General features: G+C 45.6%; 1 protein-coding gene across 1 annotated transcript; it reads right to left on the reverse strand.

Moving 5' to 3' along the window:
* Window positions 1-454: 454 nt before the first annotated feature.
* Window positions 455-23,633, reverse strand: SRSF10 (serine and arginine rich splicing factor 10). The gene is made up of 6 exons (XM_044286797.1): window positions 23,485-23,633; window positions 20,681-20,785; window positions 15,183-15,286; window positions 11,945-12,110; window positions 11,805-11,852; window positions 455-2,080 (listed from the first exon to the last, which is right to left on the reverse strand). Exons 1-6 carry the CDS (start codon window positions 23,547-23,549, stop codon window positions 1,837-1,839), a joined length of 732 nt encoding a protein of 243 aa, XP_044142732.1. The 5' UTR covers window positions 23,550-23,633; the 3' UTR covers window positions 455-1,836.
* Window positions 23,634-25,311: the final 1,678 nt, after the last annotated feature.

Here is a 25,311-nt window from a genome sequence, read left to right on the forward strand (position 1 = left end):
CAGACCCATTTAAGTGAATGTTTGCAGGCTACAATACAGGCACAGCCAAGTGTATGAGGCCTTATACAGATTTATAATGCTGAGTAACCCTCAGGGCTCTTTCAGACGAGCTTGTGCAGTCCAGAAATAAAGTTGCATGTGCGAGCGTGATCCTCTGGACACTGTTCATTGTGCAGGAGCGCACGGTGTTATACTAAATTATAATGCTTGAGCGTGTGTATCTGTGTGAATCTGATCAGCTGAACAAAAAACTATGGGATATGAAAGCAGCAGGAAACCCCATAATAAAAAGGTAATCCTACACAACAAAGACCCTGATACTCAAAGCTTGCATGGAAAAAAGGCAATTACAGTGCAAGTGGATGGCACAAAATGATTGGGGAGTAAAACACAAATCTGCTAAAATAAAATCAATAATTCAATAAAAGCAGAATATAAAATGTCCACATTAGGATAAGACAAAAGACTAGGTTTAATGAAGAATGGTTTAACAAGCATATCAAATTCATCATTTAAAGAACACATTTTAGGATATGAACTAAAAGAAAATATGCCTAAAGAACCAATGTTTTTCCAAATTGTGAATTAGAATATACATATTGATCACTCAAACCAAGATATGACCAGTCACTTGTTTATAGACAGTCCATACATCATATTTCCTGCACTCCATGGATGACAAGATACCTTTACACCTGCTAAAGAATTGTAGTCCGGCGTCAAGAAACGATGGGCGCGGGCCGTCATGTGTAGCCGGCCGCCCTGCGTCTGAACCATGTGGCCTTACCAAGCCGATTTTCCACACATACAACCACTGAGAACATTTAGCTACTAGTCAAAGATGAATAGAAACAGTCTGTCTTTGCCTCCTAAACCAGCACTTCCTTCGGGGCCTGGGTGCCAGGAACCCCAAAGGGTCTAGATGCCCAAATATAACCCATATATGCTGCTAACCACTCCTTAGATCGGAAGGAAATTACTAAAGTGCATATCAACATAAACATGCATACATATGGTGTTCTATACGTGTGAAATGCACTCCAGGTTAATTTTGCATATTTAAAGTAGATGAGCTTTCCTTCAAACGCGAAACAAATGTACAAAGAAATGTAAAAAGCAGGGTACAGATATCTCCGGGCCAGAAAAGATACCTTGCCAAGTGCTTACTTAAATAAAATAAAAAATATTTTGAGCCAAAGAATTCACTTCCGAGCATTTTAAACCATGTTTGATGAACGCGCTGAACATTTCCTGGTACATGCCGATTTGGGTGACTTGTAAAATAGTCCTGCAGGACACGCACTATTAGAAATATCAATACTATGAATAAAAGGGGAGGATCTTGCTTGCATTACTCCTAGCAGTTACATACTATTACATGGTCAGGGGATGTGTGATGCCCAATAAACACCAAAATTTCAAAGCTCATCTTATTCAGCAGCACCCTTTCTATGCATTTTCCCTTTTTCATTTAAATAGGCAGAAAATGGTTGTCACCACCAAGTAAAAACAAATACAATTTTACTGGCGGAGCTTCAAGAATGAAGAATACTTTTACGGTCCAATTTTTTTGGTTTAGTGTCTTGTGGCTAGACAAGCTAGTAACCCTGCTTGACACACCAATACCAAACTCTCAGCATTCAGAAAAGTAGCAAAAACATTAAAGACATATGCCAACAGAAAAAGACGTTCTATTATACAGGCTGCAAAAGATCCTAATCTACTTTGATCAGCTGCTGTCAGATGGGTCACAAATGGTCATGACTGTAGCACATGGGGAGGGGGGAAAAGAAAATAATCACATTTCTATGAATAAAACTGTTCACAGAAGCCAAATTAATGGCCACTGGATTTGTGACTGTTCCAAGACCGCGATCTTGATTTCGACCGGGACCTTGACTGTGAGTGAGAGCGGGACTTTGATCTTTCACGTTCTTCTTTGAATTTGCCTTCTGCTTTTGATCGGGACTGAGATCTGGATCCAGAACGTCCAGTACGCTCTTTCCTGTCTTCTCTTGGCTGGGATTTGGATCTTGATCTAGTGTTGGATCTAGATTGTGATCTTTGCCGGCGATTGAATCTGCAAGAAGGATGTAAAATGATCAACATTTTGGGTATCTCATCTTTAACTTGAAGGCAACTGGTCATCGACTTTTTACTGACCTCACTGAGGGCAGCATAAAATAGTGACAGAAATGCTGATTTCAGCAGTGTCACTCATGAGCTAAAAGTGGTTGCTAAGAACCAGCATCATAATCATTGCAGCCCAGGCCTTGAAAAGAGTCAAATCTACCTGAGGAGTCCTGGTTATTAATAATCTCCTGCTCTCCCTGCCCATCTGCTGATGGGCAGTTCTCTCCTAGAGAGAAAGGGATAAACTAGGTAGAAGACTGTCAGTTACCAGCAGGTGGGCAGGAATTCATGAATAACCATGACTCTTTTCCAGGCCCAGTCTGCAATGATTGTGATGTCGGTTCTCAGCAACCACTTACTTTTAACTGACAGACCGCTGAAATCAACTCACCTGTCTCTACTTTATGCTGCAGTTAGTATGGACAGCATAATGATGACAGGTTCCCTTTAAAGGAAGTGGTTGTGTCACTTCAGCAGATGGCATTTATCATGTAGATAAAAGGTTATACAAAAGGCACTTACTAATGTATTATGATTCTCCACATTACTTCCTTTGCTGGCTGGATTCATTTTTCCCCTCACATACACTGCTTGTGTCCAGAGGTTACAGCTATCTGTGCAGTAGAGATATGCGATAGCCAGGATGGGAGCTGGTTAACGTGTGCACTGCCACTAGGGTTGAGCAAAGCAAGCTTCAGATCTTAGATCCAAAGTCTCTTCGTTTTAATGCTGTACAGAGATCAGTGTCTGTACAGAATTAAAGTGTATGGGCTCAGGCAAAGCAGATGCGTTATCACCGAAGTCTTTTAGGAGTTCATTTTTTTTTAACTTAAAACCATTTTAAAAATTTGTTCTGAAGTCAGCTTTGGTACCAATAACGATCTCTGATACCAGTTTTAAAATGTGTCTCAAGTTTAATAAATCAATCAAATCTGAAATGTATTCCCCAAAGTCTCAAGAAACTTCGGTGATCATTCACTTTGCCTCACCGCAGCCCATACAGAGCTCTATACAGCATTAAAACTACGTTTGGAGCGAAGAGACTTAGATTTATGATGCAAAGCTCGCTTCGCTCAACTCTAATCCCCACCACCAGAGAGGCTGATGCTTTTTCCTATAGTGTGCAAGCACAGACACCACTAAAGGATTGCAGGGTGGTCATAACCATGGTAACAAGAAGTGAATAATGTGATGGAAAAATTAATCAAGCCAGCAAAGGCTGCAATATGGACATACATGGACAATATGTAACCGCCTTCCAAGAGCCATAAACTTTTGTGATCACAGCTATGAGAGCTTATCTTTTGGGGATTGTAACCCCTTAGTGACCACCCATACACTTTTTTTTTTACAGAGGTCACTAAGGGGCCTTGGGCTGGAGTGCCACCTATTTATGCCCAAGTTAGCACTTAAATCAAGCGCTGGAGCTCTGTGCCCTGCAGCTACCGGGGGAAGCTGTGGGCTCGTGGCAGTGATCAGAGACTGTGACAAGCGGTCTCTGATCACCGAAAATGCCGGCAGTAAGCTTTCTCCCTCTTCTCATGTAAGAGGGGAGCAAGAAAGTCTCCGGTGCTAGGATCAGGTCCCCATAAGGGAAAGCTGGGTCCTGATCCTCACCACCCCTGCAAAGTTTCTCTCTCCCCTGGAGAGGAGAGGAGAGCGTTTTCAGTTATGCCCCAATCAGGTTCCCCAGCACCCCAATATGGCCCCTAAACAACTTAATAAAGCTCCACGTCCACCCCGTACACCTCCGGATCCCGAGCGCAGGCCAGGAACGTGGGAACCTTGTTGTTGAGCCTGGACGCCATCAAGTCCATGTCCGGGCGGCCCCAACAGCGACAGACGTCCTCGAATACGTCCGGATGCAGAGACCACTCTCCCGAATCCACCCTGTTGCGGCTGAGAAAGTCTGCCGTCCAGTTTTCGACCCCTGGGATATAAACTGCAGACAATATTGGAACGTGAGCCTCCGCCCACTGGAGGATCCTTTCCACCTCCCGCATCACCGTCCGGCTGCGGGTTCCACCCTGATGATTGATGTAGGCCACGGCTGTGGCATTGTCTGACTGGACCCTTGCCGGGAGACCCGCTAGGAGGGGGGTTCAATGAGACGGAGGGGAAAAATTGCTCTGAGCTCCAATATGTTGATCGGAAGGCGGGCTTCCACCTCTGACCACACCCCCTGAACCGTCCAAGCTTAGAGAACGCCGCCCCAACCCAGAAGACTGGCATCGGTGGTGACGACTGTCCAGGAGATTGGGAGGAAGGACTTCCCGAAGTCAGATTCTGAGGGGACAGCCACCACAGGAGATCCATGCGAACCCGAGGAGGAAGGCGGATCCGAGAATCCAGACCCCTGGATGTCCTGTCCCAGAAGGACAGGATCACCTGCTGCAGAGGCAGAGTATGAAACTGGGCAAAGGGAACTGCCTCAAAAGGAGGGCACCATAAGTCCCAGAACCTGCATGCACTCCCGGATGGAAAGACACGGGGAATGCAGAAGACGAGACACCGACTCCCGTATCCGTGAGAACTTGCAATCCGGAAGGAATACCTGGGCTGCAGAAGTGTCCATAATCATGCCCAGGAAGGTCACCCTCTGGGAGGGTTGGAGAGCGGACTTCGGAAAGTTGATCAGCCAGCCGAACTGTTGCAGAGTCTGAACAGTGATCCTGACGCTGTCTTCTGCCTGGGGACGAGAGGGGGCCTTTATCAGGATGTCGTCCAGGTAGGGCAGCAGAGATATGCACCTGGTACGGAGAAGCACCATGAGCGGCACCAAGCTCCAGACATGCTGAAAGGAGAGCAGACGGCCCCCCACCACAAGCAGTGGGAGCGCCCCTTCAGGCGGAGGACTGCTTGGGAGCCACGGGGTGGGCAGAACTCCCCTGGAATTGTGCCCGTGGGCACCAGGAAGGTTGAGGCTTAAAGGAAGGCTTCTTGCGGGAGTCCTGAGAGCCGCCGAAGGAGGGGGCTGTCGCAGACCTGGAGGCGAAGCGCCGAAAGGACTGGTTTCTAGAGCCAGAGGGGCAAGCTCTGAAGGCGCGCTTGGCTCTAGATTGGGGCAGTTGTGTACTCTTGCCCCCAGTAGCGTCAGATAATCTCGTTCAGCTTAGCACCGAAGAGTCTGGAGCCCGCAAAGGGGAGGTTAGTGAGGGAGCGCTTGGAGGAAGCATCGGCGTCCCAGAGCTTCAACCAGACCTCCCTGCGCTGCGTGGCAGAGAGGGCCAAAACCCGCGCAAAGAGTGCTGACGTCCAATGAGGCCTCAGAGGAAGGCTGTCGCCTGGGACATCTGGAGGACGAAGTTCAGGGTGTCCGCATCAGACCTGTGCCTGCCAGAGTGAAGATGGCTTTGGAAAGAGTCTAAACGCCTGTCAACGGAGTCCTGTAGGGAGAACCTGTCCAGGACGGGAATTGCCGTATTCTTAGCCAATCTGGCCACTGGCAGGTCGACCTTAGGAGGAGAAGACCACTGCTGCACATTATCTGCCGGGAAAGGATAGAGAGTATCCATGTGCCTTGTGGCAGAAAAACAGTGATTAGGGCGCTCCCAAGCCTTTGAAAGGACCTTGGCGAACTCGCCATGAATGGGGAATGTGACTGCCTCTGGCTTTCTGGAGTGGAAAAGGGGGAATTCCTGGCTACTAGTAGAAGGAGGTTCCCCCTGGATGTCAAAGGTGTCACAGACCGCCGTGACCAAGTCTGCCACAATGGTGGAGAGCTTAGGCGAGGGTTCTGGTTCAGTGTCCTCGTCCGAGCCGGACCTTTCCCCTTCAGACCTGTAGTCCCTGCGAGGGGGGAGAGACTGAACACGCCTCCAGGCGATGAGGGGGAAGGGGAAAGCAGAGTCAGCCGAGGAGGGATGCTGCTGCGTACGCTGCCTCTTAACGGTCAAGCGTCCTCTGTGGGGGGCACCGGGAGGTGGAGCGGTGCTAACCACAGGATCAGAGGCCACCATGAGTTCCATAAAGGCCATGGCCGCACACAAAATTTGGGCCCTAGATATGGCAGAGGCCCAGGAGGGCTCTGAGGGGGCAGTAGAGGGACTGGGCTGGTTTGGTGGAGAGGGAGGAGGATGATCCTGTCCTGAGGCAAGAATCACAGGACCCTGTAACTGATAGTGGCAGGCAGCATACCTTACAGGATCCCAGTGGGACCTGAGTTGCCTCATTAGATTTTTGGGGGCCCCAGGTCTAGGCAAGATGGCAACAATCCCGGAGTCAGGGTCTCCAAAAGCTTTACAGAACGCTACAGTCCTACAGTGACCTGTGAGGAGCAGCCAAGCGTGGAGAATTGCTGTGGCAAAGCGGAAGCGCCGGAGCAGACGTGATAGGCTCCACCCTCCAGTGGCATCAGATTGCGCGAAACCCGCGCGCAGGAAATAGTTTCTGCCAAAGAAAATATTACCCACTGTAGCGGCTAGCATGTATAGAACAGGCAGAGCGGAGGAAGTTGACTTTTCACTCCCCCAAGTGACGTATTCGCATGCCAAGTAGCTCCACCTAGTGGGAGTGGCCACCTCTATATGAGAGAGACTTTCAGAGGCCGCGCTACGGCCAGAATAGAGCCGGAGGCTGTGTATTTGTGTGCTACACGGTCGCTAACAGGAGTGTGCAGCGTCCATCACCTGCAGGCAGAGTGGCAGAATTTGCTTAATACATGGGGCGAACTGCACTTATGCCAACATACTACACTGCTCCTGATGACATATCACTGTCACCAAAGTGAGCAGACGCATGAATAGGCAGGGAATTTCATGTATATGCAAATAGCAGTCATCTTCAATGAAGGCTGGATTGGAAAAGCAGGTTATAGGATAGAGCTCTATAAATATAGCTCTCGCCTGCACCATATCCATCCTACTTTGCCATCTACATATGTTGCTGATGTGATGCACTGTTGCTATAAAGTGCACAGCTGGTCCAAAAAGTGTATCCAGCAGACCTTGAGCAACTGAGTGTTTGGATATTTTGGCAGGGTATTAAACAAACCCCGACATATCCAGTTAAACACACAGTTTTATTAAAGGGATTCTGTCACCAGTTTTTGACCCCCACATTCAAAAATATGGTTATGTGCATGGAGCTCTTGTGATTCCTAATGTGGTCTTATAAGCTAAATCTGTAGGCTCATTTAGTATAAAAAACGTTTTATCTAACCTGTCATTCATCTCACTAAAAGGTGCCCAGGGGGATGCTCATGTCTTCCAGATGCCGCCCGCACCTGCCGCCGTTCGTGCCCAGCTCCTCCTTTGCTGTCATCAGCGCCGCCTCAGAATCCTTTGCTACTCCTCCGGCTCTCCCTCACTCCCCCCTCCTTCTCTAACATCCCGCGCGTGCGCACAGGCCTGTGCCTGATGCGCCCGTTCGGCTTCATTGAGCGAAGTGCGCATGCGCCGGCACTTCGCTCAACTTGCCGATGACCTGAAGGCTGGCGCCAGTGTTCAGGTCATCGGGAGGTTGAGCGAAGTGCCGGCGCATGCGCACTTCGCTCAATGAAGCCGAACGGGCGCATCAGGCACAGGCCTGTGTGCACGCGCGGGATGTTAGAGAAGGAGGGGGGAGTGAGGGAGAGCCGGAGTAGCAAAGGATTCTGAGGCGGCGCTGATGACAGTAAAGGAGGAGCTGGGCACGAACGGCGGCGGGTGGCATCTGGAAGACATGAGCATCCCCCTGGGCACCTTAGTGAGATGAATGACAGGTTAGATAAAACATTTTTTACACAAAATGAGCCTACAGATTTAGCTTATAAGACCACATTAGGAATCACAAGAGCTCCATGCACATAACCATATTTTTGAATGTGGGGGTCAAAAACTGGTGACAGAGTCCCTTTAAGTGTGGCGGATTGGGCTGTACCCATACAACTGTGGTGGGAGCCACCCCTCCAGACTTAGGCTACTTTCACACCTGCGTTCAGGTGTCCGCTCGTGAGCTCCGTTTGAAGGGGCTCACAAGCGGCCCTGAACGCAGCCGTCTGGCCCTAATGCATTCTCAGTGGAGGCGGATCCACTGAGAATGCATCTGCCTGCCAGCGCTCAGCCTCCGCTCAGTGAGCGGACACCTGAACGCTGCAAGCAGCGTTCGGGTGTCCGCCTGGCCGTGCGGAGGCGAGCGGATCCGTTCCTACTTATAATGGAAGTCAATGGGGACGGATCCGCTTGAAGATGACACCATATGGCTCAATCTTCAAGCGGATCCGTCCCCCATTGACTTTCAATGTAAAGTCTGAACGGATCCGCTCAGGCTACTTTCACACTTAGAAAATTTTTCTAAGTTATAATGCAGACAGATCGAACGCTAGTGTGAAAGTAGCCTTAGCCTGATGAGTTTTTCATGTGGTGGGTTGCCACTATTTTAATAAAGATATCAATAAAGTTATTTTAAGCGTTTATTCAGGCAGTAAAACAAAAAATAGGCATATACGCAAACAATTCCTTTTTTTACCCTCTAATTTAAAAAAAAATAATATTCCAGACATTGGAACAAATTTTACCTTTTGCGATTTGTTTTCATAATTTTTCAAATTTCATTTTTTATGACCATGTCCTGCCATACAAAGCCGATATTTCCATGATATCTTTATTTGGAGGATCTCTAATGATTGAGTTGTTCCTCACTAGTACACTGAGCGCTTTATTAAGATTTTTTTGTGGACACCCCACAACACTTTTATGCACCTGTTGTGGTGCACCGTGTCACTTAGCACGTTCGTCTCTCATAAGAATTGATGGGGCTAAAGAGACGTTTTATGACCAGTCACTGTCCTTGAATGCCAGCTTGTCATTACAGCCCTATCAGTGTTCTTGTATCTTGTGAACAAACTGGAATTTGCAACATAGTTGGACACATAGTGCTCAGTTTTCTTGGACTTGTTGCCCTTTACTACAGTTCAGTTTTTTTTCTCCCTTTTTCAGTTTGGCAAGACAGTCATATGTACAGGCAAATGCCTTTTTAGAAATCTGCCTCTCTTATAAGTGCACAGCTTCACTTCTCATCTGTACGCGCCTTTAAGAATGTGGTGGATTTCTAAGACAGTAACAGGGTTATCCATCTAAATATATTTTCTCTCCTTTTTTTTACGCATTTGGATTCCAAACTACTTCTCACGCTTTAGGTCCCCTAAAATGCCAGGGCAGTATAAAAACCCCACAAGTGACCTTATTTTGGAAAGAAGACACCCCAAGGTATTTCGTGATGGGCATAGTGTAATATACCTTTTTGGGGTTAAAAAAAAAAAATATGCATTTACAGCCTGCCAGCGAATGATCGCCGCTGGCAGGCTGTAGATCCACTCGTTTACCTCCTGTTCCTGTGTGCGCGCGTTCACAGGAAATCTCGCCTCTCGCGAGAGGACGCATCGGCGCGTCCAGGAGGAATAACAGGGGCGCCACCAGGACGCAATCCTGCGTGCAGAGGTCCTGAGTTGGTTAAAAGGAGTCTCACCTAAACTGACCATTATAGAACACCAACACCATGATCTGCATTATAGTCCCCATATTGGAATGCTACTTACTGTATAGCTGTCCATTGTTTATTTAAGCTAAAACACTTTAATTCGATACGTTAAAGGGGTTTTCTCATCTCAGACAATGGGGCCATATTGCTAGGAAATGCCCTCATTGTTTTATAGGCGGGTCCCACCGCACCTATATTGAGAATAGAGCCCTGAAAGTGAAGGAGAGAGCACTGCGCATGCGCAGCCGCCCTCCATTTCTATGGGGCCGCCGGGCTCTGCTATTGCCGTCTACCCTATAGAAATGAAAAGGAGCATGGGAAGCGCATGTGCGTTCTATGGGAGAGGCGGGGATTAGCACTCGGTGGTGGACGGACCCCAGGAAATCTGGGGGCCTCCAGCCACAGGGCTCCCCGCTCTGTTCTCGATATAGGTGCGGGTCCCAGCGGTGGGACCCACACCTATAAGACAATTGGGGCATATCCTAGCCATATGCCCCCATTGTCTTATATAGGAATAACTCTTTAATTATGTTCTGAAGGGGCCTAGGGGCGGCGTTCAAGTGGCCGGTGCCCAGGCCCCTCGTCGCTTTTCATGTGAAACTCCTCCCCTCTGGCCCGCCATAGGTTCTTCAGAAATCCAGCGCCGTTCACAAGATTCGCCGTGCCTGCGCACTTCATTCCCCATTATGGGCAGAGGCACAAGAGCATTTAATGCGCATGTGCCGTCCCGTACATCTAGCCGGCCTTGTGAATGGCGCTGGATTTCTGGAGAACCTAGGGCAGGCCAGATGGGTGAAAGAGGAGGGGTTTCATACGAAAAGCGACGAGTGGCCTGGGCACTGGCTGCTTGAACACTGCCCCTGGGCACCTTCAGAGCTAATAAACCAAATAAAGTGTTTTTTAGCAAAAATAAGCGACGGACAGCTATACAGTAAGTAGCATTCCAACATGGGGACTATAATGTAGATCATGGTGTTCTATAATGGTCAGTTTAGGTGAAAGACTACCTTTAAGGTGTCTAGCTTTCAAAATGGGGTCACTTTGGGGGGGGGGGGGGGGGGGAGGGTGTTTTTATATTCTGACACTTACGCCTCTGCAAACTTAGCTTGATGCAGGAAAAAATATGTACTTCAAAAATTTTAAAATTAATGTTAAAAAGGATGTCTCCCAAATTAAAAAGAAAAAAAAAGTCAGGTTTTTTATAAGTGCCACCAAAATAAAGAAATATATTTGATAAAAATATTGAATAGTATTTATGTATGTGAAATATTGCAGTTGAAAATAGGAACATTTTTACAAATTCATAGATTCAAGTTAGATAAAGATATTTTATCGGTAAAATTTTACCACCTTAGTACAATATGCGACAAGAAAATGTCAGAATTACTTTGATGTGCAAAGCCTTTACAAAGTTATTCTCTGCTAAAGTAACACGTCAGATTTCCAAAATCTGGCTTGGTCATTAAGGCCCATACAGGCTTGGTCATTAAGGCCCATACAGGCTTGGTCACTAAGGGGTTAATGGCACCATTTAATTTACCATAGCTTGTATTGGAAAAAGTGAAATAATTCTGAGTTGAGAAAAAAAAAAATGCACTATGGCTTGTCTTTATGACATTCAATGTGCACTGAAATTGAGGTGACTATTCTAAGTCATTTATATAGTTTCTATTATGTTTTAATACTTAAAAAAAAAAAAAAGTAAGAATTTTTTGTATTGCCACATTTTGACATTATATTTTCATTTACAGAGCTGCGAGGGCATTTATTAATTTTTTTGCAGTGGGCGAGCTGTAGTTTTTACTGGTCTCACTTTTATTCAACACAGTAAATCTGCCATTTTTCTCCAGTTACGGCATTCACTGCACATGACAAAACTCACTGAAGTTGCTTGCAAAATGGTGTGCGTTTTACTGAACGCACCCGGAGCCAATCCATCACACTTGTGTGAAACAGGCCTTAGTCTTTTGTCCAACTGCAGAGTAAAGGAGGACAACCAGTCGTCTTAGGCTTTGGACAGTGATGACTGAAGAGGGCGGTGTTCACAAGCTCACAAGACAATATTTTTTTATTAAAATAAAAATTACAATAGGAGTACAGAAAAGGTGTGGATTGAGGAAGGACGTGGGGGGGCATTTGTTTGTGCATTTTCTATGTTCAGCATTACTTTACATGCTACAAGTTAAAAAAACAAAAAAAAAAAAACATTTTACCGGCCATGACGTGAACGGCTTCTGCTACGGTGTGGTCTCTCAGCCCGCCTGTTAAAAAGATACGTTTAAAATTTAATTGCCAAAGTACACTTAAAAATACCAAATTAGCACCCAGTACCGGCAAAGCAGTATACACTTACCCCCGGGGGCTATAAGATCTTTCATAATTCTGTTCAAAAGAACGGCTCCTAGACCTCCTCCTTTCATAGCTGCGGCTTCTAGATCGCTTGTTATATCGGTCATACTCATCATAACGCGAAGAGCCATAAGAGCTTCTTCCTTCTTTGGCCTTCATTTGATTCGGTGCTGTGTGGGAGCAGAGCCAAAGAGAAAAAAATAAAAAAATAAATCAGACACAAACTATGAAAAGCCCACACTGCAGCCTCTTAAAACAGCTGACAGGCCAGGGTACTAAGAGATTGACCCCTACTGTTCTGATACTGATGGCCTATTCTTACACCAGAATATTACTTTAAGGAAACTGCTCAACTGGCCATAACTAGTAGAGATTTTTTCAGTTGTCACGAACTAAACATGAGCAGCATTTAAAGAGGACCTTTCACTAGTTTACAAACTAAAAACTAAGTATATCAGTGGGCAGAGCGGCGCCCAGGCGTCCCCCTGCACTTACTAGTATGCCTGGGCGCCGCTCCGTTCGCCCAGTATAGGCTCCGGTGTCTGCAGCTCCCTCTGTTGTACTGGGCAGAGTTTTTGTATTAAGGTTGTCCCTTGCTGCAGCGCTGGCCATTCACAGCGCACAGCTCATAGCCAGGCTATGAGCTGTGCGCTGCAATTGGCCAGCGCTGCAGCAAGGGACACGCCTCATACAAAAAAAAAAAAAAAAAAAAAAAAAAAAATCAGTCCAGTACAACAGACGGAGCTGCAGACACCGGAGCGGCGTCAAGACATACTAGTAAGTGCAGGAGGACCCCTGGGCGCCGCTCTGCCCACAGATATAGTTTGTTTTTAGTTTGTAAACTAGTGAAAGGCCCTCTTTAAGCTTATACTGTACAAGTTAATAAGAAGGTGAGAATTGATACCCACACAATAGGTTTCTGTTTGAAAGTGCAGACACTCTACCACACTAAACAGTTGATAGCACTAGGTAGGGCCAGAACAAACATACCTTTTGTGGCGTTATCAGTAGTGCCAAATTCTGCTCTACACAGTGTCCATGGAGGGGCTTCACTGGGAAATGCTCTGCAGTGAGCTGCATCACATCGCCTTCCCTCTGCTCTTGGAGCTGACTACAGTGGTCTCCTCTTCAGATGCTACAGCAGAGGGGGGGGGGGAGGGGTAAGGGAGATCTGGACAGCACTTTACAGTAAGGCTCCATTCACACGTCCATGGTGTGTTGCGGACCTGCAAATTGCGGATCCGCAACACACCCGTCCAGCACCCCTATAGAAATGCCTATTCTTGTCAAGCTGAGGACAAGAATAGGACATGTTCTATCTTTTGCGGAGCTGCGGACCCGAAGATCAGGGCCTCACTCCGCGGATGCGGACAGCACACTGCGTGCTGTCCGCATCCATTCCGTCCCCATAGAAAATGAATGGGTCCGCACCCGTTCCGCAAAATTGCGGAACGAACGCGTACCCATCTGCGGACGTGTGAATGGAGCCTAAAGCACTGCCTCCTGAGTACTTAATAGTCTCAACTACTTATGAGACTGAAGCCGTATGTCTGGGACTGAAGGGATGCAAATGAGCTCTTAAACTCTGCCTCTAATGCCACCAGATGTAAGGCAGCTATCCTAAAAGTCAAGGGTGCACAACCATTTTTGGTCTGAGGGCCACAAATAAGAGCACGGCGCTTCCTGGTTATTACCACCTCCTGCAAGTTACAGGCGCCATGCAATAACCAGTAAGCATATTCCCTTACTAGTGGGGAAAGTGTTTATTGGTTAACACTTTAATAACCAGGCCTGAACAGACACTGAGCGCAAGTGGCGGTAACTTATCTGTTGGGAAAACCAAAATCATTTTTGCAACAATTTTTCAAGGTCATAAAAAGACTGTTGGGGGACTATTTTGCACTTAATTATTTTTATTTGTATTTAATTTTCTATTTTTTAAAAAAATATATATTTATGGACACAAAATGTGTCCCAAGGGATCATAAAAACACTGTTTGGGAACAGTGAACACTCTTATTTTGCAATTTTTATTTATTTATTTGTATTATGTAACTTATTTTTTCACATAATTTGTCCCCAAGAAGTCACTGAAAGACCTTTGGGGGACACAGACTTTTTTTTTTGCACTATTTCCACTGTAACTGGGGCATCTAAAAGGAGCCCCAGTTACAGAAACCAGCCTGCTGTGGGGTCATTGTACACAGGCAGAGCTGATCAGGGTCTCTGCCCCCCAAGCTGGGTCCACCCTGCATAGTGCTCACCTATCTGACACACTGCTTCTGCCTTCTACTCGGCTCCCCGGGGAACGTCCTGCTACAGTGCGGCAGCAGGAGCTGTAATGAGCCATCGTGTGGCGCTGTGGGCATAAACACAGCTGATCGCATGATTAGTTATGCTTCTGTCCAGGAGGACGGGGGCTGCAAGCCTTGGCTCTGGGGGCCGCATGCGGCCCATGGGCCACAGGTTGTGCACCCCTGCTATAAGTCAATGTTCAGCTCTTAAAATTTGAGACATGACTTGGATATTAAATAAACCAGCACCTCATCTGCAGACAGCTGTTTCAGGGAGATTGCCCCTCATCAGTGCAGAGCATTGTGTACTGGCTTAACTGGGCAAGTCTGTACTGCTCTCTCCAGCTCCTATCTAGTGCCATCAACACTTTAGCATGGTCAAAACGGCTGAGAGACACCCTTAAACTGAACAATTCTACTTCAAATTGGCAAAGCCATAGCAGCCACAAAGGACCCTACCACTTAGCCACTACATCAGTATGAAACCTACAATACAGCAGCAGGGCAGGCAGTTAGGCTACATTCACACGTGGTGTTCTACGGATCCACAAAACACAGACACCAGCCCATGTGAGTTTCGCAATTTGCAGACCGCACATGCCGCCGCTGTCTTAGAATATGCCTATTCTTGTCCGGACATGTTCAATTTTTTTTTGCGGGGGTCACAGCAGGGAGCAACGGATGCAGACAGCACACTGTGTGCTGTCAGCATTTTTGCAGCCCCATAGAAATGAATGGGTCTGCACCAGTTCCGCAAAATTGCAGAACGGATGCAGGCTCATTTATATGGTCGCCTGAATGTAGCCTTACTGTTGCTATGGAGTTACATACACGAGACCTTTGTACCACCATACTGGGCACCAGGTACGGAATATTAATGGTTCAGCTTTTTCTAGGGTTGGCAGCCAGTACTGCAATAAGCACCATCTTGTGTCAATGAATACTCACTTTTTCGATCTCCTTGAGCAAACTGAATTTCAATCTGGCGTCCACAAATCCATCTTCTGTCTAAATTATGCAAGGCATCTTCTGCATCACGGACATCTTCAAACGTGCTAGCAGTTAAGGTGCTTTACAATCTTGCATGGATGAATTATAAGCTCTTGTACAACATGTTACACTTCACAGGTAAGATTAGTGGTTTTATTTTTACAACTTATGATATACTATCTATTGCCAAGTCACCGTACCACCATCTTAAACTCTGTAAACTGATGCAGAGCCTCTGCTCCGTGACAAGACTGCAGACACCTTAATTGAACCTGATGGATCCCACTGATCGAAGGAGCAAATTATTTGCCTTAAATAAATAAAAAACCTGCTCAAGAAATAATGTAATAAAAGCCAATACTCTACTTATAATCTTCCGTTGCTTAAGTTGATCGACAACCCAGCTGGTCATAACGTCAGGCAAACAGGAGTTGAATGCCTCAGTTTGCCTCCGTTTCGTCTCCATTCTGCTCTGGAGGCAGACACCAAAACACTGCTTGCAGCGTTTTGGTGTCCGCCTGATAATACTGAGCCAAACGGATCCGTCCTGACACACAATGTAAGTCAATGGGGACGGATCCATTTTCTATGACACAATCTGGCACTCCGTCCTGGCTATGTTAAAGATAATACAAACTGATCGTTTCTGAATGGATGCAAACGTTTGTATTATCTGAACGGATCCATCTGTGCAGATCCATGATGGCTGCGCACCAGACGCGACAGTGAAAGTAGCCATAACAAGTTCCTGTGCTTTTTTTTAAGTCAGTGAAAGGGCAGTTTGTGTGGTCACCTAAACTCTACTGCTGGCAAACAATTTAGGCTACTTTCACACCTGCGTTCAGGTGTCCGCTCGTGAGCGCCGTTTGAAGGGGCTCACAAGCGGCCCTGAACGCAGCCGTCTGGCCCTAATGCATTCTCAGTGGAGGCGGATCCACTGAGAATGCATCCGTCTGCCAGCGCTCAGCCTCCGCTCCGCGAGCGGACACCTGAACGCTGCAAGCAGCGTTCGGGTGTCCGCCTGGCCGTGCGGAGGCGAGCGGATCCGTTCCGACTTATAATGGAAGTCAATGGGGACGGATCCGCTTGAAGATGACACCATATGGCTCAATCTTTAAGCGGATCCGTCCCCCATTGACTTTCAATGTAAAGTCTGAACGGATCCGCTCAGGCTACTTTCACATTTAGAAAAATTTTCTAAGTTATAATGCAGACGGATCCGTTCTAAACGGAGCCACCGTCTGCATTAATATGAGCGGATCCATTCAGAACGGATCCGCTCGAACGCTAGTGTGAAAGTAGCCTCAGTATGGGGAGCAGCGATTGCATTAACAATCGCTGCTCCCCCATACTTTGGAGATCGCTGCATCAAATGCAGTGGTCTCCTTCACTGACGAGCAGGCGTTTGTCCTGAAGGAACGCTTCCTTCCTGATAATCATTTGCTTAGCTGGGCAGTGTAAAGGGGCAATTTCAGTGTGCAAGGAGAATAGGCGCAAACACCATAGGTCTGGTTTCATGTGAGCGTACTCAGTGCAGGAAATGTTCTCCGTGTGGGAGCTGTATTTCCCAGACTGAACACCACTCCTGTGAAGTGAACTTGCAGCATCATAATGATTGTACTGACCAGTAGTCACTGCCTTATGTGAATAAAGTTCAGTAGACCCACGGTGAGTTGGAAATTCACAGTAGGGAATCGACCGGTTATTGGTAGTACCAATATTCAGGATTTTGGACATTATCGGTATATCGACAAGGTTACATGCGGATAATGTGAATACTAGTGAGAGCTTCCATTATGGAAGCTCGCAGCAGTATGCATCCGGTTCTAGGAGCGGGGAAGAAGCGCAGCAAGCACGTTTGATACTCACGCTCCCATGTCGTCTTTGATCTGGCCTGCGCTGTACTGTCCTAACCCCGTACAGCGTCAGGACGTAGTGCACACTATGACCTGACGCTGCACGCTGTCGGGTGACAGTGCAGCACAGGGGAGCGAGACGCCGGACCAGAAGATGAAGAGGAGCCACGGCGCAGGAGAGGTGAGTAGTTTATTTTATTCATCGGAGTTCTGATAGGGGTTAAAAAAAAGTAAGTGAGGGGGGGGGGGGGGGGTTGATGGTATGGCAATTGGCACTAGTATCTTGTAAATGTAAATTATAAATTGACTACCAACTAAGGGCTTTATTAATTTACATTATATACTAGTGCTAAATGCAAATTTCCACATCAGTGACTACCAATAGAATATATATTACAAGATATAAAATATCAGTATAACTCATCGGCCTGAAAGTTCACCGATTATCGTATCTGCTTTTAAAAAAAAATAAAAAATCTATATCGGTTGATCCTTAATTCACAGCATAAAAAAATTATGATGCTGCTAGTTCACTTCATAGAAGCAGTGCTCATTCTGAGAAGTACTGCTCCTACAAGGAGTGCGTTTCCCACACTGAATAACTGGCCGTACTACAGTCATCGACAAGAAAATAAAAATGCACCCAGATAGAAATGTCATTTATGCAAAACTATGCATCCTCAGGCATCTTTGTAAATTATTAGGTGAGGTCTGTGAGTGGGTCTTGCCACAAGAAAGCAGAAAAGGGCTTCCCCTGCTGTCCTATAAAAAGGCTCTCAAGTGTGACAGAGGCATGTCTATCAGTCAGATCTCTGAGGCTACTTTGAAGTAGTGTACCTCTTTGTGAGAGATCGCCGATTAATAGACCTGCCTCTATATTGCACTTGAAAATGTTTTGCACATTTGAGAGACTTAGGGGGCACTGCACTGGACTACGAAGCAAGATAGTAATTTCGACAAACTGTCCGCCATTGTTCTGTTGTAGCAGTGGTTCCATGAAGGCCGGCACATAGCAAAGAGGCTCCAGGCAGCCCACCAGAAGAGGATTATTTCATCTGCTGACAAGCACAAGCATCGCAAGATTACAGCGCTCTAGCTTTCTGACGTCGGGAAGCGAGAGGGAGAATCTGAGGATGCGGGGCGGTGCTGGGCCCCTTCACGCTGGACTCCTCTCAGGTTAATTTGCATATGTATCAAATCAGTTTTTTTTACACAGAAGCACACAGAGCTATGGGGACTGGGTATTGCGGATGTGCTAGCGGCCATCTAGCAATCCATGTCCACAGCTCTATACACAAAATCCTGGTGACAGGTTCTCTTTAAAACTCAAACACAATACAGTTATAATGCTGAAAGTTATCGGCAGTTAAACTCATGGTTGGACCATGATATGTCCGAGTTAAGGCATCTTTCACACTACTGTATGGCTATTTCAGTGTTTTGCGGTCCGTTTATCCGTATGGCATATACAGTAATAACAGAAAAAATTGGGCTGGGCATAAAATCTTCACTAGATGGTTCCGCAAAATCGAAACGGATACGGAAGACATAAGGATGCATTTCCGTATGTGTTCTGTTTTTTTTTTTTCAACTCATTGACTTGAATGGAGCCATGGAACGTGATTTGCTGGCAATAATAGGACATGTTCCATCTTTCAATGAAACGTAAAAACGGAAATCATACGGAGTGTATTCTGTTTTTTTGCAGAACCATTGACATGAAAGGTTCCGTATACGGAATGCAAAAAACGGTAGTGTGAAAGAGGCCCAAGAGTGTGTTGCAATTTGGTAAATTTTAGTTGCAGAAAATTTCTGCACGGGGAAAAAAAATAAAAAATTCCAGTCATCTGAATAGGGATTGCAAAAACTGTGCTTGCCACCAAAACACCAGATGAATTAATACAATGTTCGGTCACAGAAATCTTCAGCAGCAAGTTCTGCTGTGTAAGTGGGCACCCTAATACAGACATGTGAACCTGACCTAATCGAGCAGTCTGTCGAAACTATCATTGCTTTACTCCTAGACATAAATCCATTCAAAAACATGCAAGCGCAAGTGGCTTCACATGCTTCAATAACGCATTAAACCCTTGTCTGAGGGGTTATCCCACAAAGAACACTTAAAGTGCAATATTGAAGAATCACTGAATGTGAGAACTACAGTTGAGCAAGTGGTCAAATTGCATTGAATTGGGTGCAGCCACCAAAACTCTAAAGCAATTTCTGCATCTTCTAGGTCACTGCCATTGAACTGAAACAATCTACTTCAAATAAAAGTTTGTTCTATAATTAGGAAGTGATGCCAAAAAATACTCACCTTTTACTACAAAATGGAACTAGACATGCACACAAGGAAAATGCTATTTCTCATTACCACCTCTACTATGGCTCCCCAGTTACTGATAACGCATGTCACCTACTACCCAATTATACAATGCTGTCCGTACCTCACCAATCATTTACTGTTACCAGCTATTGATTTTTAAGCTTAATAGTGGCACAAATCTGATCAACCTGAAAATCTGTAAAGCAGCGAGTATAATGGACATAAAGAACACATTGAATCTCAAGCAGTGCTCTAAATACTAAGCAAGAATTGGTTGAATTCGACCCACATTTTTAAAGACTGGCCTGATCGGCTACATGGCCCAGTGAACTGACAAGCATCGCTATAGGAGCGGGAATTCACGGGTCTCCTACCGTGCCATGCCCTTACATAACGCCTTAATCTAATCTCACCTATGTACAGATCATTGGCTATGATGTGGTCCTCCTGAGCTTAAAAGTGTAAAAAAGGATACCAATACCGCCTCACCTAAGTACAGATTGTCAGCAGTCAATGAGGCGACCAGTCAAAACCTACGGCCTACTGCAACCCACTTGTCAAACCACGTACTTGCACAAGCCTGTAACCACGTCTTTGTTTGGCAGGATACATCAAGACTCGTGTAAGCTTGACAACCATTCAACTTTATCTTGACCTTTTATTTCTAAGAACTTGTCAGTAGGACTTGTCATGAGGTGCTTGCCAATTAATAGATGCTTCTATCTTTAACTTTGAAAAATACATTTCCTGAATTAAGCGAAGCTTTGATCACATGGGCTTCTTCTTGCAGCAGCTTTTCTTTTCCCACTTTCCCTTTAAATCTTCAAGCCTGCTCATTAAGAGGTCTTTGCTTTGTCTACTTTGTCTCTACTCTAAAGGTTTTCATGCTTTCTCTGTGGTTCGCCTTTATTGTACAGCTTTAAACTCTGAGGTAATAACAGAGGACAGCAGAATTAATGGACACACAGTATTCAGATACAGCCCCCATCCAACACACAGATGTCAAAAATGCAGTGAACAAATGTTAATGACACTAGACCCTGCTGTTCATGACTGAAGATTTCATTTATGGGAAATTATATTTCAGCACTCACGTAAATTAGGCAAAGTGAAAGAAGATACCACAGAATGCTGCAGAATTACTTTGCTATGTGTGTACAGCGAGCAATACAAAAGTCATATGAGCACAGCAAAGCAATTCTCACATGCTGTTACCTCTTACACCATCTTCCAAACGTCATATCCCCTCAAGTAGTTGGAGGAAGAAAGGATATTGAACATAAGCAAATCCTCTTGGGCGCCGGTTGTAGAAATCAAGCGGGACATATACGTCAACGATTGGACCATAACGACCAAATTCTCGGCGTAGATCTTCAGACCTGGAATATAAGCAAACATTTTTATCCCGCTTCCTTCTTAGTAGATTAACCACTTCACATCTGGGCCATTTGCCACCTTCCTGACCAGGCCCAATTTTTGCTAATCTGACACTTTATTGTGGTAATAACTTTGGAACGCTTTTACTTATACAAGCCATTCTGAGATTGTGTCAGGAGAAAACATTGTACTTTATGTCAAAGGTACATTTGAGTCTATATATTTCACCTTTATCTATAAAACAATCCACAATTTACCCAAAATTTATAGAAAAATGTGCGATTTTCTAAATTTCAATTTCTCTGCTTTTAAAACAGATAGTAATTCCTCATGAAATATATTACTTAACATTTCCCATATGTCTATGTTGGCATTTTGTAAATGTCATTTTTTTTTTTTTTTTAGGACCTTAGAAGGCTTAGAATTTTAGAAGCAATTCTTAAAAATAAAATTTCTAAAACCCACTTTTTAAGGACCAGTTCAGGTCTGAAGTCACTTTGTGGGGCTTACATAGGAGTATACTTACCCCCCCGGTACAAGTCAATGGTACCGTGAAAAAAAAGCGGAGGCACACAAGATTGTCATCCGCGTCCGTTTTTTCCCTATCATTTGCATGGCAAACTTGACTTAGATTTTTTTTTAACTTTCCTTCATGTCTGGAGATCCTCCAAAAATAAAGGAAGACACACGGAAACAAAAAACGGACACAGATCACGGAACGGTAGCCCATTTTGCGGACTGAGAAAAACAAACTGTCGTGTGCATGAGGCCTTAAACTAATATAGCACCGCTATCATAAAATTGAAATGTGGTTGCTCCTTGATGGACTTTTATATTTTTCATACCATACATTGAACAATCTGAGCTGCCTTTCTGTAATAAGGGCCGCAATTAGCTGATCGCCCTAGAATTGGGGCCTATAACCACCACCAGATCATGGTAGGAAGCTGCTGACTAGAGGCACGTCATCTAAAGTCGCTTCATTCAAAATCCATCTCTGTACAGTATTAGAATGTACAGGCTCTGATGAGCTGAAGTTATTCACAAAGTCGCGCATTGTTTGTTGAATTGAGTAATCGAAAACCACTCAAAAACCTGACACCGAACTCTGCTTTGGTTCTTCCGACTGGTACCTCAGAACTGAAGCAACGCAGAGCTCGGTTTGCAAGTTTCAAAGTGGTTTTCCCACTTTAAAAATCAATTAAAGGGCTTCTGTCACCCCACTAAAGTGATTTTTTTTTTTTTGGGCTAGTGAAATTAGTTATATTGCGATATATGACAATATAATTGTGTTACTTACTTTGATCCAGCAGTTTCTGCAAAAAACGAAGTTTTAATATATGTAAATTCGGTCTCTACCAGCAAGTAGGGCGGCTACTTGCTGGTAGCTGCTGCAGAAATCCGCCCCCTCGTCGTGTTGATTGACAGGGCCAGCCGGGATCTCCTCCTCCGGCCAGCCCTGTCGGCATTTGACAGCCTGCGCCGATGACATCACCGAAATAGAAGACGTCATCGGCACAGGCGCACTGAGGAGACGAGCCTCCTCATCTCAGAGCGCCTGCGCCGAATCCACACAGGCGCGCGATTTTTGAAATGCCGACAGGGCTGGCCGGAGGAGGAGATCCCGGCTGGCCCTGTCAATCAACACGACGAGGGGGCGGATTTCTGCAGCAGCTACCAGCAAGTAGACGCCCTACTTGCTGGTAGAGACCGAATTTACATATTATAAAACTTTGTTTTTTGCAGAAACTGCTGGATCAAAGTAAGTAACACAATTATATTGTCATATATCACAATATAACTAATTTCACTAGCCCAAAAAAAAAAAAAAATCACTTTAGTGGGGTGACAGAAGCCTTTTAACACAATCGACTTTGTGAATAACTTGGGCTCCTATGGGCCCATACATTCTAATACTGTACTTAGAAATCTCCACACATCTTGAACGAAGCTTGCTTCACTCAACTCTACTGCTGACCATATCACAGATGTGCCAGGGCAGAACCAACAATGGTATTTCTCATCCATGTACTATATGCAGATAGCACACGACCCATTACTGAACATGTCCTATTCTGGTCCATACTGCAGACGGTCCTTTCTATTCATAGGAGCGAGAAAAAATAAAATTAATGCACAGAACTTATTCATAATATTGGGGATGGAAACAAACACAGTGGTGTGCATTAGGCCTTGCGTACCTATTACAGATAACATCCCATCTGCACTTCTTGCGGACCCATTGACCTCAATAGGTCTGTACCCTGCAGCCAGGTATAGGATGTTTTATCCTTTTGCAGAACGCACGTGTTTGTTCCGCACAGAGATTAGATCGGAAAAATGTGGACCACAAGACAACTAGTATGTCCTTGGGTCTGCAAAAAACGTGCGGATCGCACATGAGCGTTTTGCAGTATGGCCGTGTGCATGAGGCCTTAGAGGAGGTGCACTGGAGGGTTTCCATGCTGAAACCGAGTACAGATACAACTCAACAGATCCTTTAAATCATTTTCAATCCTGTTAGCTGCCTCCAAGTCTAGTCTGCACTGGGTCATAAAGGAGGCCCCTACTGCAGAACAAAAACCGCCCCGAATACAGGCATATAATACCAAGCACCCGCAGCCATCGCCGCCATTAGCGGATTACCGGCCATTACACTCGCCTCGCACACTACCTGACCTGCAGTGTCCGCTTCACTTACCGGATGTCGTCTGCCACATTCCGGACGAAGAGCGAGGTGTTGGGGGGACGGAGGTACCTAGACATGGCTGCTTCGTAAAACGACCGCGTTCCTACCACGCTTACAACCAGCACACAAGCACAATGGCTGCTCTCTCCTAGGCCGAATGTGATCTCGCGAGAATTCGCGGAGGGGTGGGGCGCGGGAAAGCGGGCTGCTGGCGGCTGAGTTGGCGCGCTAAAGCCAGCCGGAAGTTGTATTTCTACTCTTTCTCCTTTTTGCTAGTTGTTATGTGGTGAGTTACAGCATTGCAACTAGCAAATGCAGACGAGAAATATGCCGCGTTATGTGTGATATCATGGAGAACTCAATAATAAACGATATACTGTGTGAAGAAAGCTGGTGGAAATGACTAGGAAATGGCCTCCTCGCACGACGGTTTATTTGGCGTAAAAAGGCTTGGAAACGGAAGAAGGATTAGAGTCATGAAAGTGCAGAGGAAGGCACATGAATAGGGATAGGAGGTAGTGTACATGCACACAGTACTGGTTTGCATGTGGCAGACCTGCAGCGTCTTACAGCACAAAGTAAAATCTCATTCAGGCCTCTTGCGCACGAACGTTGTGCGTCGGGGACCGCAATTTGCGGTCGCCAATGCACAGGCAACGTCCGTGTGGGGGGCCAAAACGGATCAGGACCCATTCAACTTAAATGGGTCCGTGATCCGTCCACAGCACAAAAAAAATAGAACAAATTATATTTGCGGTGTGGAGGCACGGACAGAAACACTCCGTAGTGCTTCCGTGGGGTTCCAATCCGTGCTTCCGTTCCGCATCTCCGTGATTGCTGACCCATTCAAGTGACCACAATACGGGCACACAACGTTCGTGTGCAAGAGGCCTCACACTGTGAAAACAAACTGCAGTGAACGTGTTTTCATTTTGAATATTGCAGTCCCGCTGCGGGTAAACCTCGACCCCTCTGCGTCTTTCTGTGGTATTTGCCCAGTAACTGCACCAAGACTAGACGTGGTATAGAAAACCACACAGGAAAAATCCTCAGCCACATGAAATGAGGTGCTGCCTCTTATTGAAAACAGGGGGCAGTTTCACAACAGTTTTTGGCACCAAATTCATACTGACACCAATGAAAAAAAATATATATTGTGTGAACATACCCTTACACCATGGAGTTCACCCCCTTTGCAATACATAAGGTCGAATCAGTGGCAGTTTCAATTCTGTCCCATGTGGCCGTACCCTCAAAGTGTCAGTTTACTTGTGATCTCCCAACAATCTTAGGCCTCATTCTGAAGGCTATAACATGGGTGTGTTTTTGCATCTATAATAGGGTGTTGTCAGACATGGCTTTTTTTTTTAGAGTCTTTGATAGTTTTTTGACCCAAAGCCAGAAGTGGGTTGGAAGGGAATGAGAAATATAAAGTATCCCTACTTTATATTTCTCATTCCCTTCCAACCCACTCCTGGCTTTGGCTCAAAAAAGTCATCAAAAATTTAACAAAAACCTGTGTGATACTTCACTTAGGCCTCTTTCACACTAACGGTACGGATGGGTTCTAGATGTGTTCAGTAAAACTCGCACCGTTTCGTAAGAAAGTTTGCAGTGTCCCACTAGTATACGTGGGCACTGCAAATTTTGTTATGATGAATGTGTATCATGTTGTTCTGCACTTTTGTATAAGGATCCCTGTCAACAGGCTGTTAGGTACACTTCACACATTCCACCACTAGATGGGGATAGCACAACAATATATATATATACCTCAGTTCAGGCCTAGTTAGATTTGAGAGTTGGTGAGATGTAGTAGAAGGAGTAGTGAGGAGCAGG

This window comes from Bufo gargarizans, chromosome 3, assembly GCF_014858855.1.
Source record: "Bufo gargarizans isolate SCDJY-AF-19 chromosome 3, ASM1485885v1, whole genome shotgun sequence".
Lineage (NCBI taxonomy): Eukaryota > Metazoa > Chordata > Amphibia > Anura > Bufonidae > Bufo > Bufo gargarizans.

Bases quoted from the DNA above. Each gene is read 5' to 3' on its own strand.
- SRSF10 (XM_044286797.1), bottom strand. From the start codon at position 23,549: ATGTCTAGGTACCTCCGTCCCCCCAACACCTCGCTCTTCGTCCGGAAT. The intron at 20,786-23,484 runs GTAAGTGAAGCG...CTTATATTCCAG, and splicing joins AATGTGGCAGACGACATCCG to GTCTGAAGATCTACGCCGAG. The intron at 12,111-15,182 runs GTGAGTATTCAT...GCTCCCACACAG, and splicing joins TGCTCAAGGAGATCGAAAAA to CACCGAATCAAATGAAGGCC.